The sequence below is a fragment of the Lynx rufus genome, unplaced genomic scaffold (genome assembly GCF_022079265.1).
Source record: "Lynx rufus isolate CCGP_SWC_20201006 ecotype Redwood Valley unplaced genomic scaffold, mLynRuf1.p SCAF_2, whole genome shotgun sequence".
Lineage (NCBI taxonomy): Eukaryota > Metazoa > Chordata > Mammalia > Carnivora > Felidae > Lynx > Lynx rufus.
The window spans coordinates 14,371,837-14,390,018 of record NW_025814834.1 but is presented as its reverse complement, the minus strand read 5'-3'; the positions used below and the strand labels follow the sequence as shown (position 1 = coordinate 14,390,018).

General features: G+C 46.8%; 1 protein-coding gene across 1 annotated transcript in view; it reads right to left on the bottom strand.

The window, feature by feature from the left end:
- Positions 1–1,239: 1,239 nt before the first annotated feature.
- SERPINE2 (serpin family E member 2) overlaps positions 1,240–18,182 on the bottom strand; it is a 62,513-nt gene continuing 45,570 nt past the window's right edge. The window contains exons 5-9 of the mRNA XM_047083669.1: positions 9,965–10,163; positions 8,219–8,319; positions 6,248–6,334; positions 3,607–3,690; positions 1,240–1,998 (exon numbers count right to left, since the gene is read on the bottom strand). Coding sequence (XP_046939625.1) covers positions 1,961–1,998; positions 3,607–3,690; positions 6,248–6,334; positions 8,219–8,319; positions 9,965–10,163 — 509 coding nt within the window. The 3' untranslated portion in view covers positions 1,240–1,960. The remainder of the gene's footprint in view (positions 1,999–3,606; positions 3,691–6,247; positions 6,335–8,218; positions 8,320–9,964; positions 10,164–18,182) is intronic.

The following is an 18,182-nucleotide window of genomic DNA, read 5'->3' as shown; positions in this document are numbered from 1 at the left end:
GCCAGGGATCCAGTCTGGGTCCTGCAGCTACTTTTATACTTCTCTCGTGGACTAATGTCCACCCGGTCCTATTTGTGTGTCTTGTAAGTACAGTTGCACCAATGAGGACTTGACCTAGTAGGAGTCACGCTTTCCCTTCCACGATGGCTTATCAGGGAGAGGACACATTTATCTCTGTACCCCTTAGTACCTCGCACCCAGGAGGTGCCCAAATGAATAAATGGAGTGTATATAACTCTTGGATTTCTGCTAAAACTATTCCTATCTTCAACTACTCAAAATAGCATAACAGAACGGGACGAGGAAACTGGAGAAGTAAAGCGGGCTCTCAAAGGCATTAACCACACTAGCATGTTTGCTAGGGTACAAGTAATCTGTGTCAACAGTTCAAAATAAATTTACTCTTAAATAAGGAAAGCAGTCCCCCCACCCTTTCCTTTCTCTCTTGGCTAACCAAAATATCCATACTTAAAGTACTCAAATAGTTGCAAACAGCAAAGCTCAGCCGATGTGACAAATAAGAATGACAAATTGTTGGAGTGCTGAATGTGCGGTTTTGATGCATAAAGAATGATGATGGGCACCTGGGTGGCTCAGTCCGTTGAGCATCTGACTCTTGCTCTTGGCTCAGGTCGCAATCTCGAGATCAAGCCCCGCGTTGGGCTCCGCGCTGGGTGTGGAGCCTGTTCAAGGTTCTCTCTCTCTCCCTCTCCAAAGAGTGATGAGTAGAGCTCACGGGTTTAAAAAAAAAAAAAAAAAAGGAAAAAATGTTTTTAAGTCTAGATACATATTTTAAACCATTCTGATTTTAGAAACGTGATGAGTTCTCCAAAAACAAAAGACAAAAATACATCTTGCCATTTTAGAAAACAGACCCTCCAGCCCATCACCAGAAGTGAAACACGTACCCCTCACTCAGTTCCCAAGGATGTCGGCACCGGGCGTCTTCTTTGAGCACTTGCTACAAAACCGGTCTTTACCTTGAATGCTGGGGACACGCCCCGCCGGAGCCAGCGCTGAGACCAGGGCTGGGACTGCCTTCATACTTCCCTGCGGCGACTCAGGCACAGACGGGTAGTGAAGCAGGGAACAGTGTCTGGCGTTAGAGGAAAGGAGTAGGAGAAGGCCAGGGGCTTTGGTTTTCTGCCGTTTGCCTGAGTGCAAAGGTTTAGAAGAGGTTTAAGTACTTTTAAAAGGCTCTGTTTCTTTTGTTGTATTTTCAATAACAGAGAAACAGCATTTTTTTTTTTTTACTACTCATAACACTTTATTTTTACTTTGTACAAAATACAAAAATGCAAATCCAGAGAGTACAGACCAGTAGTGACAGGCACACTGCACAAGAGCAAACCTTGTCTAGCAAGACGTTAGTTTTTTAAACTTTATTTTAGTGAATACATGCATTATATAAAACAACAACAACAACAACAACACAAAGAGGCTAGAGATTTCACTATTTCTACCCCCAAAATAATGCTTACTATCAAGACTTTGGATGGGACCAAAACAAAAGAATTAAAAAGGCCGATAATACATATATTTTTTCATAAAAAAGTAAAAGCCACCATAAAATGTGTTGTGGGTTTTTTCCCCCATCACACTGATTACATTTCTTCTGAAATGCCACACGTGTAAACAAAACAAAACTCCTGAACTGGACAGTAAATACTCGGGAGGGTTAGCCTAGGTACCTGCTCAGTAGTTTAAAGCGTTTTTTAGACATTTTGAAGCCTTTCTATCATTTGTCAGTACAGTGTTCCAGCCATCCTGCCCCTTTTTCCCTTTGATATATATCCCGGGACAAAAATGCTTGCATCATTGAGTCTCTGTTCCCAAGAACTAGTTTTGAAAAAGGAAGAAATGTACAAAAATATTTAACAGAACTATGAAAGATGTAGGAAAGGAGTTTTCTTCGTCACAAAGTAGTCTTTGCTTTTGCATGGTTTCTTCTGTATACTCTTCACGGTTGGTTTATCTGCCCCATGAATAAGACAGCACCTATAGAATTAAGAGAAAACAGAGCATGACTCTATAAAAACCATTTCATAAAATAAGATAGAAGGCGTGTAAAATAAGGGATAGTCCCTAGAGCTGTCCAACACAACTTTCTGCAGTGATGGAAATGGTCTATAGTTTCATTGTCCAATATGGTAGCTACTAGTCACAGTGGCTATTGAGCCCTTGAAATATGGCTTAGCTAAGAAACTGAATTTTAATCTATGTTTCATTTTTTTTTTTAATGTTTATACATTTTTGAGAGAGAGAGACAGAGCATGAGCAGGGGAGGGGCAGACAGAGAGGAAGACACAGGATCCAAAGCAGGCCCCAGGCTCTGAGTTGTCAGCACAGAGCCCGATGCGGGGCTCGAACCCATGAACAGGAGATCATGACCTAAGCCGAAGTCAGACGCCCAACCAACTGAGCCACCCAGATCCCCCTAAAAGATAATTCATTTTAATTAATTAAAAGTTAAATAGCCACGTGTGGCTAGAGGCTCCCATATTGGACTTTGGTTCAGGAGAACACTAATTATGACATTAAAGATACTTGTTTCTACTCTGAACGAACACGAAGCCAACCTCTCCACAAAGATAATCTTCTCCTTTTTTAAAGCTAGAGAGAGAGAGAGAGAGAGAAAGAGAGAGAGAGAGAGAGAAAGAGAGAGAGAGAGAGAGAGAGGAGAAAGGGAGAAAGCACAAGTTGGGGAGGGGCAGAGAGAGAGGGAAAGAGAGAATCCCAAGTAGGCTCCACACAGAGCCTATGCTGAGACCAATGTGGGGCTTGAACTCAGAAACTGTAGATCATGACCTGAGTCGAAATTGAGTCAGACGCTTAACCAGCTGAGCCACCCAGGTGCCCCCTTTACTTAATCCTCATAATTGTACTAAGAGGTAAGCACTACTGTTACCCACAGTTTCTTTTTTTTTTTTAATTTTTTTTTTCAACGTTTATTTTTTTGGGGACAGAGAGAGACAGAGCATGAACGGGGGAGGGGCAGAGAGAGAGGGAGACACAGAATCGGAAACAGGCTCCAGGCTCTGAGCCATCAGCCCAGAGCCCGACGCGGGGCTCGAACCCACGGACCACGAGATCGTGACCTGGCTGAACTCGGATGCTTAACCGACTGCGCCACCCAGGCGCCCCATGTTACCCACAGTTTCAAGACGAAAGCTAAAGCACAGAGCCAACTCTGAGCCTGTGACTTACAAAGCCAAGATTTATCGAATTAACAATCCTCAGGCCGGAACAACAGAGAGGGCTCACAGAGGTTGACGACGTGTGGTTTCTTATAAAATTGAACTACTACATTTATCAGAATATGGACCAAAAAATCAAAAGACATCAGAAACCCCCAAAAGGGCTGCAGAGCTCTATGTTAAAAACAAACCAACCAACAAATCTAATATCAGCCTTCACAAGATTCCATCACACTCTGTAAACATGGCCTGGATTTTCTTATCTCTTTAAGGTGGGCAGTTCTATTCTTCAGTGTTTGCATAACACAAGGGAGTGGAATTAGAGCAGCAAGGTTGGATTTCACTAGGATTCTGGGGACCTTTCTGAATGTTAACAGCCAGTGAGCAACAGAAGGGAAGAATCACTTACCTGTGGGATTATGTCGGATGAAAAATAGAAAGGGTCTGTCTACTATAAACCAGGGAGGTGACGACCTTGCAATTAGAATCGCAGCTACGGGAAGAGAGAGAAAATGTGTTACACCCAGCGTGAGGCCAGCAGGGCAGAGGCTGGCTGGATCTTCCATGCTGGAGTTCGGGGACACAATTCCCGTCCCTTGGGCTGGCCAGGTTAGAACAGGCCCAACGGTCACCATTTACGGAACACCTACCGTGGCCCAGGCCCTTTCCACTTGGGTGTCTCATTCAGTCTACACAAGTACCATCGTCCTTAACAAATGTACTTACTCCGTAGGCTTTTTATGAGGATTAAGTGGCATAAAAACTATTATAAGCTCCTAGAACAGTGCCTGCCACTGAACGACACCTAATGCATATTCACTGTTATTATTAGCTGTTTTGTATTCATACCGTCTGCCTTGCTGATGAAGGCCACTGGTCCTCTTAGCTCAGCCAAATCCCTTCTGTACACCCCGGCCCAGCTTAGCGTTCAACCATTTTGTCTGTGACTTTTCCTTCGGTAGTTCTCCTTTGCGTGGTAATGGAGACCACTCACTCATCTGGGACCTGCGACCTCGTGTTGCTGTTCAACCCGTCGGGTGTAGACGCTGGACTTAGACAGCAAACCGTTTTAGGCCCAGAGTCCCAGTCATGCTTACTCTGCCAAACTTACCCATGGCGGCTTCAGTTTTCTTGTTTTTTAATGTTTACTTATTTATTTTCAGAGAGAGAGCGAGTGCAGTGTGACGAGGGGAGGGACAGAGCAGGGGAGAGAGAGAATCCCGAGCAGGCTCCACACTGTCGGCACAGAGCCTGATGTGGGGCTTGATCTCACGAACCGAGCTGAGATCTCGAGCTGGACGCTTAACTGACTGAGCCACCCAGGTGCCCCGTGGCCTGGGTTTAATAAGCTTGTCTCAAGGCCTCGCAGGAGGGCAGGTGACGGGCATCACGGCACTGCTTTTTCCGCGATGGCCCGGTTCCCTTCCTCAAACCCCACAAAGCGCTAATGGCTTGGGCTTAATGTCACAAAGGAAACATCTCCACTTATGTTGGGGAAAATCCCCCAACCCAGGGTGACTGAAAAGCAGTCAACGGTTAGCAGGTTAGCAGGTCTTCTGGACTGAACCGTATCCCCTCGAAATCCGTATGTTGACCCTAACTCCCAAGGTATCGAAATCTGAATGAGGTCATGAAGGCGGGGCCCAAATCCAATGGCGCTGGTGTCCTCATAAGAAGACAGGGAGACGGGAGGGATGTGCGTGTAAGACAAAAGGCCACGTGAGGACACAGGCAGAAAGCAGCCCTTGACCTTGGGCTTCCGGCCTCCAGAACTGTCAGACATAAACTTCTGCTGCTTAAGCGCCCCCAGTCTGTGGCCCCTTGCTATAGCAGCCCTGCTGACCGACCCAGCAGGGCTGGCCTCCTGTGACTGGGCAGTCATGCTAGCGAGAACCCCACACTCGGGTCAGGACTCTGCTGCCCCTGTCTTGAAATTCTTAGTAAGTTTTCAGTAAGGGCTCCATATTCACATTTTGCATGGGGCCGTGCAAATTAACGTAGCCAGTCCTGATAGTTACACTAATTGGCAAAACTGGCCAATAACGGGCAGCATTCGGTTCTCACTTATCATCACCTACAAGAGACAAAAGGCATCTTGAGAATTCTAAGTGCTGTTATTCTAGGTCTTTGTTTTTAATGCTATTTTAAAGGATTACAAATTAAGTGTTTATTCTAGGAAGGCCATAAAGTGTCTATTCGGAGCATAAACGGTACCTTTTAACGACCAGAAACATGCGACCCAGTTACAAGCCTACTAGGATATTCACTTTATGAGTTTGCAGAGTTTGGCCAGACCTGTTTACCCCATCTCAGATGGATAATGAGGGGGTACAGAGACCAACCTAAGATCGCTCTATTTTCTCCTTCATCATATAAACCATGAGGAGAAAGCAGATGTGGATGTTCTACTTATCAGAGGAGGCTGCACAGCCGTCCTGGGAATTCAACAGCTGCTTGCTAATTCTTCACTTCGTCCTGGAACCAACCTGGCTGCCTATTTCCCATGGCGAGTGGCTATTATTTTATGTTTCGATATGATGATTGGGTTTTCCTGCCAAGAAGAAGCCAGCATCTGCTTTAACCTTCCCAAGGGCAGGGGTCGGCAAACCACTGTCCCCAGGCCAGGTGTGAGGAGTCGGATCCTGCCTTTGTAAATACATAAAGCTTTACTGGAACACAGCCGCGCCCATGGGCTTGTATCCTCTGTCCTGCCTTCACACCACAATGGCAGCGTTGAGAAGTTGTGGCGGAGACAGGACCGCCCACGAGGCAGAAAACACACACTACCTAGCTCTTTACCGAAAAAGCATGTGGACTCTTGTCCCGGAGGAATTGCTCGCACCGAAGGGCTTTCCTTTACGAAACAGACTCTGAGCTTTGAGGGTGCAGGTCCTTAACCTGTCTAAATTCACCACTGTCACCTGGGGGGCAACCCACGGTGCCCGGATGAAAACAGGGTTTGCTGCGTATCTGCTACGTTGACGGGCGGACCGCAGCACGCTCCCTCCCCCTGCACCCCAGCCGGTCCTGGCTCACGACCCAGTTCTTACTTGTTGCTGCTGAAGCTTTCGTTCCGTCTTCACTGACTTCAATTTTTGCTTTTTGCAAGATTTGAGAGACGTGAAGGTTTTCTGACCCTGTTTCCGGAAAATGAAACAAAAACAGCATTTATTTGATATGCGGGCCATCGGTTTGGCTGCGGGAGCGACTTCAAATCCATGGCAAATTCCAGTTCTTAAAAGGTGTCAGGAGAAGTGACCTCTTCCGGTCTGGTGACTGGAGGTTGTGGGAGGACTATCGACCTGCAGCGAGTTTCAATCTCTGCCAAGCGAACTGTGGTTTCGCTTTGGAGGAGGGACTCCCCTTCCCTGGATGTGTTAGTGCCTCTGTCAATTCAACTCTGACCGCTAAGGATTGTGTAAAAAAAAAATAAATAAAAAGAGCAGAGCTTTAAAAAAGGAAGTCCAGTTTTCCAGAAGAAACGAGGCAACAATATTATTTTTCAGTACAGAATGTCAGATCCAGGGAAGATTGCAGAGGGGATTTACAGATGGGGAAACTGAGGCCCAGAGTGTTAAGAAATCTGTCCTCAAGTCTTACGGCTGGTTACTGGCAGAGTTAAGTGCTCGCTCTTCACCACAAAAGCCACTCATCTCATGGCCATATCAGTGAGAAGAGTGTGGAGGGTAAGAAGGGTTTGGAACCAGACTCAGAACTGCAACTGTGCCTCTAGAACCTTCTAGTGAATTAACTTTCCTTCTCAGCAGATTCTTATCGCTCCAGCGATACCCGCCGGCCGTAGCATTCGAGGAGAACACGAACCTTCGGAAGTTAATGCTAGCCTTGGTGGGACATGGGTCTGGATGCAGAGGGAAAAAGTGCTTTCTGTGTCCCCTGGTTTTCACCTGCACCGATGCCTGGCTCTAATACGGCCGATGGGGAATGAGAGGGGGACATCTGCAGGGCGCATGTCACCCGTGAGTTAAACATCACACCTCAGGGGAACTTCAGGCACCTGGTCCTCCTTCGAGCACCCGCGAACTCCCATGGCCACTACGTGGTACGTAGGCCACAGAAGAGAACCCCGAAGGGGAAAACAGTGAAACAAGGCTAACTTCACTGGGCTGAGGAATCCTGTTAAAATGATTCTGATTCAGGAGCTCTGGGTGAGACCCAAGAGTGTGCCCTCGAAACGAGCTCCCAGGTGATGCTCATGCTGCTGGACGGGGGGCCAGAGTCCGGATGCCCGAGGACAAAAGAGCGTCAAAATATCCCTGTGGCTGCAAGTTCGCCAGGGCCACAGTGCGGATGGAGCCCTAGGACGGGTACACAGGTGCTCGCCTGCAGGCCATCGAGATTGGTAATGAGCTTGTCGAGGGGGAAAACAGGAAAGGAGTACAAATAATGTTTAAGCCGTGACTTTTCTCTGGAAGGAGGCTGCTGTGCTCCAAATTAAAAAGACCAAGAACCGACTATTGAATATCACTCTGGGAAAAGGTGCATATATTGGCAAACGAGGTGATACGACACCAGCTGTGTCCTAGATGCTCTGGCAAAGAAAGCTTCTCATCAGACCCTTTGAATTCACATGATCTCGGATTAATGGGCATTAACACACCTGGATATGGTGCATGCCTGTTATTGTTTGATGGAAGCAAGTATCTGAGAGTTCAAAAACCTTGATTTTCGCAAACACCGGGGAATCGTTTGCATTTGGAGGAGAAAGACTACTATCTAAGAGCTACATTTTTAAGTAATGAAGACAATACATGAAGTGCTTGCTTAACGGTGTCGACTCACTCGGGCTTCACCTGAAACGTGCACGTGAAACGTGGGGACAGGTGATTTACGCTGATCTAAATGACGGAGGATGAGCAGCATCATTTGGTGACGAATCAGACTAAATCTGGGAGGGTTTCAGGGCAACACACTCCTAATTTTGACCTTTTCTTTCTGAACAAATCAGAGACCCAGTTTGTAACAGTCTTCAAGTTTCAGAATGGGGTTTAAGTCGAACATACTTGTTATTTTCGAAAAATTTGCTTTTGATGGATCAAACATCTCGGTGATGCCGAGCACTTTCAGCGGCTCCTTCAGATCTGTTTGTGCTACCGCCGTGAACCTAGCAGGAAAGGAGAAAATAGGGGGAAATCATTATACCGTAAATGACGTAAGAGGGTGGAACCCGTGCCGGTGGGGAGACGTTGACAAAGCGACTCCTTTGTAAGTATGCTCTGAACACCAGTCTAAACTGTGTCTGAAGTTGTACTTCCAAGATTCAAGTTAGAGGACAAGTCATCTCTCGAGCACTTTGCTAGCAAAATGAGGACACCGTGACAGGAAAGGGGGTGGTCACCCCCTCGTGTGCGACGGGCTTCCCCATTCCGGTACCTAGGCAGATCCGCGGAAGCACCCTCCCTTATGCTGATGGGGGGGGTATCTGGAATACCCCCCCGAATATCTCCACTTTTCCCCCATTGCCAACCGAAGAGCCATCATCATGGCTGCTGTGAGAACCACCGTCCTTAGCGGGATTGGTCAAAAGGGAGGAGACACATTCCTGCTCACTCTTGTTGAGATTATGAAAGCATCTTACCGTTAAGACTGGAACAAACATTAGGAATAGGTGAGAACGTATGCTACGGGTGTTGGGGCGTAACCTTGGGTTTCTTGGATACTTGCGATCTATCTGGCCTTCCAGCCGTACATATGTAAATGTCAGTTAGTAAACCTATCGTCAGAGGATGTTTTACCAGGTTTTATCCCATCTGGGGGAAGAGCAAAGGGTAGGTGGGCAGATGGACTCTAATGATAACTTACCACTATCGTTGTGCTTTACCTATTATGTCATTCTGTAATGTACACTTACCATCTTATTCATTTACATCAAGCACTGCCGACATGAAGGCTCATTTCACACACGTGTACACACACACACACACACACACACACACACACACACACACACACTCCTGGGAGGATTGCTAATACTTATTATGAATGGGCTTCTCTGATTACTTAACTCAGTGACTAGAGAAGTAAAAGCTTTTAGAACTGGAAGGTAGCTTTACCACCCCGAGACGTGGGTGCTTAAAAGCCCTGGACACTGGTGGCACAATCACAGTCAGGGGACGTTTGCTGCCTCTTTCATGGGTCTGGGTAAAGCATTCTCGGAGCTGACAGAAATTCAGGATTTGGGCAGAATTTAGGATGACTTTTCCCTTGGTCTCAAGTCATAACAGTTCAAATTCCACCAATATTACACTTTCAGGGTATAGTAATAAAAAAAAAACCTACCATAGATACTAATATAAGAAATCTGCCTGAATGGTTTCAAAATATTCCCTTACCACCTAGCTTTCGGACCTTGGCCTTCAGAAGCTTCCAGCTAAAACTTAAGACTAACATGAAACTCCTCATCAAAACGCTACGAACCTTTACCGTGCCGTTATACATGTATTTTTCAGTCTTGGGGACAAAACTAAATATGTTAAAAGCTCTCAAAATGGCATAAGGAGCTTGAGGTCAGAGGTCAGGCTGCCTTCTTTTCTTCCCCACTGTCATTATCCTGCCGTATGAGAGGCACAGGGATTGGAAAAAAAAAAAAAAAAAGAAGAAAGAAAAGCAAAAAGCTTCTCCAAAAGCAGACCCTTGTATTCTCTCCAGGCAATTTCTGCAAAATAAATCAGGCCTCATGACGCGCCATGTCTTAGCCCCACGTTGTCTGGCACCTGACGCGACCGCCACCAGGGACCGAGCGCTCTTACTTGGGCAAGATGACCTGTACCCTCTTGGGCACCATCGTGCTCATCCAGCTGTCTATGGTCTTGGTGCTGATGTGAGGGATGATGGCCGTCAGCGGGGTGGAGCTCTCCGTGGGCAGCGCAATCAGCATGCTGATGCTTTCCCCGTGGTAGGGCAGTTCGATGAAGTTGTACCATAAATCGTTGGGGGTGCTTGTAGACCCTAAAGAAATCAGAGGCAGGTTCAGTGCATCCCCTGATGACTTCTGAGAGGGGTAGGAGCGAGTGCTGATCACATGGGTGGCCTCAGAGGGCAGAGAGCGGTTCCGTTGGGAAACTTCTCTTTTCCAAATATAGTTTCCTTAGAAAGACAAAGATAAGGACCGTTATTTCTTCTTTCCCCTGGTAAATAATTCCCTTTCTTCAGTTGAGATCTGTCTTAACAGAATGCCTTGGGGCGTCACCAAAAATTCTGTTGAGTGGAATTTAACTGGATCATGAGGCACTTAGAATACAGTACTTTGCAAGAAGCTGACCCCTATCATGTGAATAAGAGAATGAATTTGGGCTGCCTGAGAACGGTTCTTTTGGCTGAGCCTACGGGAGCATGTGAAGAGGAAGGAGAAAGGGATGAACGGCTCCACTGTGTAGGAGCCACACCAACCACCCCACCCCAACCCAACCCACGCCAACCCCCAATCACCCCAACACATTTACAATCTACAGCGTGCCCCGAGGTGGGGCACGCAGTCCCGTTTTACACCCGGGGGGCTGCGCTTACAGAAATTAAGTAACTTGCCAAGGGACACGTGGGCTAAGTAAGCAGTGGAGCCCCAGGACTCAGGCTCAGTATGTCTCATGCCAACAATGACCTTTGTAGTTCACTAACGCGACTCCCTATTCACTCTTCACCCATTCTGGTCATTGTCCTTACGGCTTTTCGACACCTTATGGTATTTGTACTCACAAATAAAAGCCCGAAAACAATTTAGACCAGCGCTTCTCAAAATGTTGGTCTACAGAGCACCCATCCTGCAGGACGCTCAGTAGACAGATTCCACACGCCACTGAATCGATTCTTCCTACGGATTCATAATAGACCCCAGTACCGTAAAGGCTCCGAGTCATTCTGAAGGAAAGAAAGCTGTTTGGCTTTCCGCAGGTTTCCCAAGCTAATTTGATCCTACAACCCTCTCATCTCATGTGAAATATTCAAAATATTCAGCAACTGATCAGCACAACTGTGTGCGGACCGGTTGGAGCTGATGAAAGCACATTCATAGGGCACCCGGGTGGGGTCAGCCAGTTCAGCATCTGATTTCAGCTCAGGTCATGATCTCGTGGTGTGTGAGTTCAAGCCCTGTATCGGGCTCTGTGCTGTCAGCTGAGAGCCTGCTTGGGATTCTCTCTCTCTCTCTCTCTCTCTCTCTCTCTGCCCTGTCCTGCTTGCATGCTGTCAAAATAAATAAACTTGAAAAAAAAAAAAAGCTTTTAAAAAAGAAAGCGCACCCATGAAGGGTGCCAGCTGGAAGCCCAGCTCGGGGGGTACATGGTCCAGAGAGGCCCCGGCCTCCCCGGGAAAGAATATTCCACACAGCATGCCATAAGATCCCGGGAAAACTTCCCATTAGGCCTGTGATGCCAGTTATAAAAATTAACTAGGTGAACGGAAAGCCAGCATTTCTAGATTTCCGGCAGATTTCAGAAATGTTTTACTAAACACTTCAGCCTTTTTAAGAACGCGGTGACCTCGGTGAGGCACTTAACCTCTGTGTGCCTCTCGGTATGGAGAATGGAGATACCACAGATATTAAAAGTGTGTACCTCACAGGGTCGCCGTGATGGTTAAATGAGGAAAAATATGTAAGGTGCTTGACAGGGCGTGGCCTGTGGTGGGTGCCCATTGAACGCTGGCTCTCTCTACCTCCTCCCCCTTCTCTAAATGACCTAGAAGGGCAACGTGTTTAAGAAAAAGAGAGGAAGCGAGCTTCTCTCATGATTTTCACTTGTCTTCTCTTTGGGGACGACCTCCGCCAGTCACTGCATGTGAGACAGGGACCTTGGATAAGCCAGTTCTCCACGGGTGGAGGTTGTGGGGGGCGGCGAGAGGCACGGCCAACTTTCTTTGTCTTCGTTACATAACCAACACTTCTAGCTATAAAATACGATAAAGAATAGCAAAGTTCTTAGAATACGTGACATGACAGGATGACATTTGAGTTTCTCCCTCTGGAAGAAAGCTGGGGGCAACTCGTGGAGCGCTCGGTACACCCGGTCCCCGTCCCGCTCCATTTGCCCGCGGGCCGTTCGGCAACCTTGTGCGGCCTGGCCGGCTGGGACAGGCGGGGACTGTCACTCAAGCCCCGTTCTGTCTCGGGGCTGCCTGAGAATCAAAGAGGGGATTTTTTTCACTTTCCTTTTACCTTGTGTAATAAGATGGTCTGGGCAGAAACCAGAAAATCAATGGGAGAGTCAGGACAAACATCACTTCCTAATGAGCCTTTTAATCTTCAAAGACAAGAGGAGGCCCCTACCTGGCAAAGCTGTTTGAGAAATTCTACGACTTAGGAAGTGGTTAGGAAATGGTTGCTCCAGGGCATGAAATAAGGACCTGGAGGCAGCCGTTAACCACTTCTAGACATGTTTACTGTTCTGATGGGAGGCAGCAGGGTCATGAATAATGAAAAGTGACGAGCCTGGGTGTTTTTGAGTCGGGAGACAGCTTCCACCTTCAGCAGTGAATCCGGTCTCCACCGAACACGTCATTAACTGATCAGTAATACGAATAACCACTAACCACTTTGTACCCAGTCGCGCACATCTTGCCTGATGACTCATTTCTCCCTGGCCCCACTTCTGCTTCTGATCACAGGCGCTGATGGCACAGCGTTGGCTCGGATGCCCCTGGCCATACCTCTTCCGTTCTTCTTTGCTCCGTGGCTTGAGGAGACAGGGGACAAAAATAACATCTTGCCTTCCACCTGATCAGTAAAAGACAGCTTTCGCAGCATCGGCCCACGGAGGACAAGGGCTGAGGTTAAGCACACGAGACCTGGAGTTCTAGGACCTGGGTTCAGATCCTGACTCTGAGACACTAGCTCTGGGACTTGGGCAAGTTGCTTAACTCCAAGTCTTTGTGTCTTTATCTGTAAAATGGGATAACAGTGCCTGGCTTACAGAGTTGCTGGGAAAATTAGACGAGACAATACACACAGCACAGTGCTCAGCACAGAGGCTTGCACGTTATAAAAACTTGCATCGACTGATGGAAGCAGCTTCGCAAAGTACTTCTCGAGCGTTCGGTCACCGTTCAAACAGTCGAAACACAGCACTGGTCCACCAAGAGACATCACACCTGCTGCAGAGGACACAGCTCCAGGGCAGAGTGAATCAAGCAAGGAAGGGGTATTTGGGAGCCTTGCGTCACAGCAGGGAGCCTGTCATTGTCCCAGATACCTTTCCATTAAAATGCCCCGCCCAGGCTCTCCATTCCTTAACATCTGGGAAGTCCACTGAGTGTTCTTTAATGGTGATGATACCGGAGTACATAAAAATGTGAATGGAGCAGTTTCATTCCTTCTAAACAGGAGGAAACAGATGAAAAGGGAAGACAAGTCTTTTCTCTTGGATGAGTAGGGATCAACAAATCCTTTAATGAGAGGTAACAGGCAAAGGACCAAGTATTAGAAACATGGAGAAGATTTAGAACATCCTGTCAATGGTACTTTAGGGATGATCTAGATTTTCTGGAAAGGTCCCTAAAGTACTCTGATCCCTTCTTTAAATCCTACAAAAGGAGGAAGTAACTAGGCTCACTAAAACGGTAAGAACTCTTCTCGGCCTCTAAATTCAGAGAGAATATTTTAAATATTGAATATCAGGAAAACTTTATACATGAAAACCCGTCCAGTTATCTTCTACTACAAGTAGCTTTAGGGATTCATGAGCTCTTGAGGAACTGTTTCAGCTACACTTCAGTCGAAACTGAAACGTACATTTGGAAACAAAAAAACCACACCCACTGCACATAGTGGTCCATATTCTAGCTGAAATGCAAAGGGGGTTTGGGGAGAGCTGATGGGGAAGAAGGTGTGGTTTAAGCAAGTTAGGTGAGTACAGGTGCCATTTGTTGAGCTAAAGAAGATGGCAGGAGAACCAGATGGGTGAGGGCAATAATATAATTCATCTATGGAACTAAAACTTAATAAACAACCACGTAGAGAGGTAATGTGGATAGGTAGGTATGAGTAGAAGCTGGAAATATACTGTGTATATCTCCACACATATATACATATATATTTGGAAGTTTTTGTGGTCTTTTTTTTCCCCAAAATAAAGTCTTTAATGTCTAAATTCATAATCGTAAAATCAAAAATTTATAAGAACTTTTGACTCAGCAACTCCTATCCAAGGAAATTACCTTTATAAATTCTGACTCAGTTCTAAAGATTTAAGAACAAGAATGCTCACTGAGGTGTTTATTACAGGAAAAAAAGTAAATGGCGACCCATAGGATATTATAATGAATTTATGCCATGGAATATTCTGCAGCTGATAAAAGGATCAAATAAATCCACATGAATTCACATAGTTTTCCATGATTTACTGTCTAATGTATGAAGCATATTACAGTGTAATCCTCCATATGCAAAAAAGTTTCATAGACATATTTTGCATATGCGTAGAAAAGGTCTCAAATAATACACCTACCACTTAATAGGGTTTTTTATGCTGGGAAATGGGATTATAGGAGAACATTTACTTTCTGCCTCATTATGTTTTATTTGTAGATTTTGCAATGAGCACGAAATATACTTCCTTTAAAAAAAGACTGCAAGGCCTTTTTTTTTTTTTTTTGACTTTTAAATTAGAAGAATTTCTATCCTCAAAGTGCTTACACTTTATGGGATACAGTCAGAAGGGTTTCCCCCTCCTAGTTTCCACCCTGTCTCCGTAATGCTACTAAATGAATCTTCTCAGAAATCTTGATGGCATCTTGCCGGGGGGGCAGGTCAGAAGACAGAGGGTTGGAATGGCAACGCTTCCACAAGGTGACCGAGGCGGCTTGGTGAGGCCCAGCACACGTGTGACAGGTGGCTGCAGAGGTCGCGTGAGTGGGCAGGGAGGCCTCTGAGCTCACTGGTGGCCTGTCTCAGCCGCAACCGCCACGTGTGAGCGCTGGCCGGTCGTGCTGGCCAGACCGACGACAGGCAGAAAGTGGGTGACCAACTAAGCGGTCTGCGGTCGTGAAAACAAACACTAGCTGTGCTTTCTTCAGAGGCCACAAGACACAAGACAAATCTGCCCTGTCGTACTGCAAAAAGCCACCGTGCTGGCCAAGGAGGGAAACCAGGGCAACACAGGGCCATCCTTGTGCCGTGGCAGGGCCCAGGACAGGAGCCAGGTTCCAATCCCAGGTTCCCCCACAGCAGGCCCATCTTTGGCACAGGGAGCGGGGCAAGAAGGATGGCAGCCGTTTTCCAGGGTTTGGTGTGAGGGAACGAGAACCATGGAGAGAAGGCTGACTTCCACCTTCTGTCCTGAATTCAGGGCAGGTCAGTAAGGGTCCGACAGGAAGGAGGCAGGACACCAGGCTGGGTCACAGGAGCACTTCTAAAGCACGGGCAGAGTGCAGCGAAACCGCTAAGCACAGTCGCTTGTGCTACAAACAGTGGGGCACCATCACCAGCCGTAGGCTGGCAGGGGCGAGGGAAGCATGGTGACCCAGGGAGAAAGCCCCCCTGAGCACACCTGCTGACAGGAGCCCCGGGGACCGCAGGGAGGGCCGGGAAGTCAAGGCCCCAAGTCGCCTCACCTGTGAGCTCCCCACACAGCCAACTGGATGGGAGGCAAGGGAGCCCACACATGCAGCCTCCTGGGGGGGGGGGGGCGGCTCGGGACAGCGGGGAAGAGGGTGAAGAAAGGGCATGAATCTGGGAAGGTGGAGGGAAGACAGCCAGCTCACCTTGGTTTGACAGTGTTCCAGTCGTTGACAGGAAAAGTACATTTACGCACTGCTTTCTGTAATGTGCACACGTGTGCTCTTAGACAAATCGTTTTTTTTTTTTAATTTTTTTTTTCAACGTTTATTTTTTTTTGGGACAGAGAGAGACAGAGCATGAACGGGGGAGGGGCAGAGAGAGAGGGAGACACAGAATCAGAAACAGGCTCCAGGCTCTGAGCCGTCAGCCCAGAGCCCGACGCGGGGCTCGAACTCACGGACCACGAGATCGTGACCTGGCTGAAGTCGGACGCTTAACCGACTGCGCCACCCAGGCGCCCCATGACAAATCGGTTCTTAATGGAAAAGCTACTCGCATATGCAACTCCCTCTCTAGGAACCTATTATATACTCAAGAAAACACGTTACACTCCCGCAAACACACACACAGTAGCGTTTCATAGGAATGTCTATAGGATCCTTGCGTTTTAACCTTTAACTACTGACATTTATTTTCCAGCAACAGAGATATACAGTAATTGAGGCCCTTCACTTTTCTTTTTTTAATTTATTTTGAGAGAGAGCAAGCGGGGTAGGGGCAGAAAGAGAGAGAGAGAGAGAGAGAGAGAGAGAGAGAGAGAGAATCCCAAGCAGACTCCACACCGTCAACGCAGAGCCCAATGTGGGGCTTGATCTCACAAATCGCAAGATCATGAACTAAGCAGAAACCAAGAGTTGGACGTTTAACCGACTGAGCCACCCAGGCCCCCTCCCCTTTTTTTTATTAGAACAGAGAATGTGTATAAAGATTGACCTAAAAGAAAACGGCTTTGCTTCAGAGAAGAGTTGGTAGCTATGTTAGTGTTCCGATGAAGTCTTCCTGGCAACACAAGCAGGGAACAGGGAGGGCTGGGGGGCCGACGGGAAGGAGGGAATGACTTTTGGGCCAAAAGAGCCTTTTATTATTCTCAGTTGCTGAGCACGTTATCTTTCTGCAGGGCTTTCAAATACATATTATCTTTAAAAAAAAAAAAACACACATTTGAGTGAATGCCAAAATTTTACCTAGAAGCTGGATGATAAGAAGGAAAGTGACTTTATTTATTGCCTTCTTCACCTAAGTCATTCCTTAATTTAGAGAATTACGCAGCTGGCACAATACTGAGCGGTGCCTGAAGCGAGCGTATGCAAAGGCGATACCTGGGGCCCGCATGTTCAGGTACAGATCGGAGGCATAAAGGCTAAGTTGCAGAGGAAAAAGATGAATTTAAATTGGCTCACAAATGCTTCAATGAAACCAGGCTTAGAAAACAATCACCAGGCTTCATTTATCAGTGCTGCGGCAATGACTGCAGGGCTCGGTCATTGTTTTCCTGACTGTAAAATTGATCCAGGCTTGGGCGCCTGGGTGGCTCAGTCGGTGGAGCCTCTGACTTCGGCTCAGGTCGGGATCTCGCCGCTTGCGGGTTCGAGCCCCGCACCGGGCTCTGTGCTGACAGCTCGGAGCCTGGAGCCTGCTTCGGATTCTGTGTCTCCCTCTCTCTCTCCCCCCCTCCCCCACTCACGTGCGCGCGCTCGCGCTCTCTCTCTCTCTCTCTCTCTCTCTCCAAAATAAACAAACATTAAAAAAAAATTAAAACTGATACAGGCTTGTTTTAAAAAGTTTCAAATTCAAATAAAGAAAAACAATCACTTGAAACACTACCACTGTTGACATTTTATTGAACACCCTGCAAGACACGTCTCTACAGATGGATGGATATATAGAAAGCATTTTACGTAAATGTGATGAATCAACATCTGTTGTACTAGAACTTGTTTTCTGAAATTAGCAACATATTGTATCATCTTTCCACTTCTGTAAAGCTGTTTATCATGTACGTTCCACTATATGTACACATCTGGCTTTTATTTATTTGCTGAGGTGAGATTATCTTCAGAGTAGAAGTTCCTCAATGCAACATGGTCTTCTAGGAAGTCCCCCGCCCCACATGTCTTTCCGCCCACAGTGACCAGGGCACCCATGTCTTCCCCCCCACCATGCGAGCCACCACTGGGCTTTGTCAATCTTTGCAATTTTTGCTAATCGGGTAAGTGAAAAAGAAATCTAATTTTTACTTGTATTTCTAGTTTGGTAACGTAAGATGGTGATGACTTTGTAACGTTTTCATGCGCTTTATGCCTCTTCCCATCTCGTATTTTGTGACCCGTCCTCTGAACGTTCAACCTAAGAGCCTGTATATTATATATTAATACATAACCCTTGTAAATAATACAAAACCTTACCAGGAACTTTAAAAA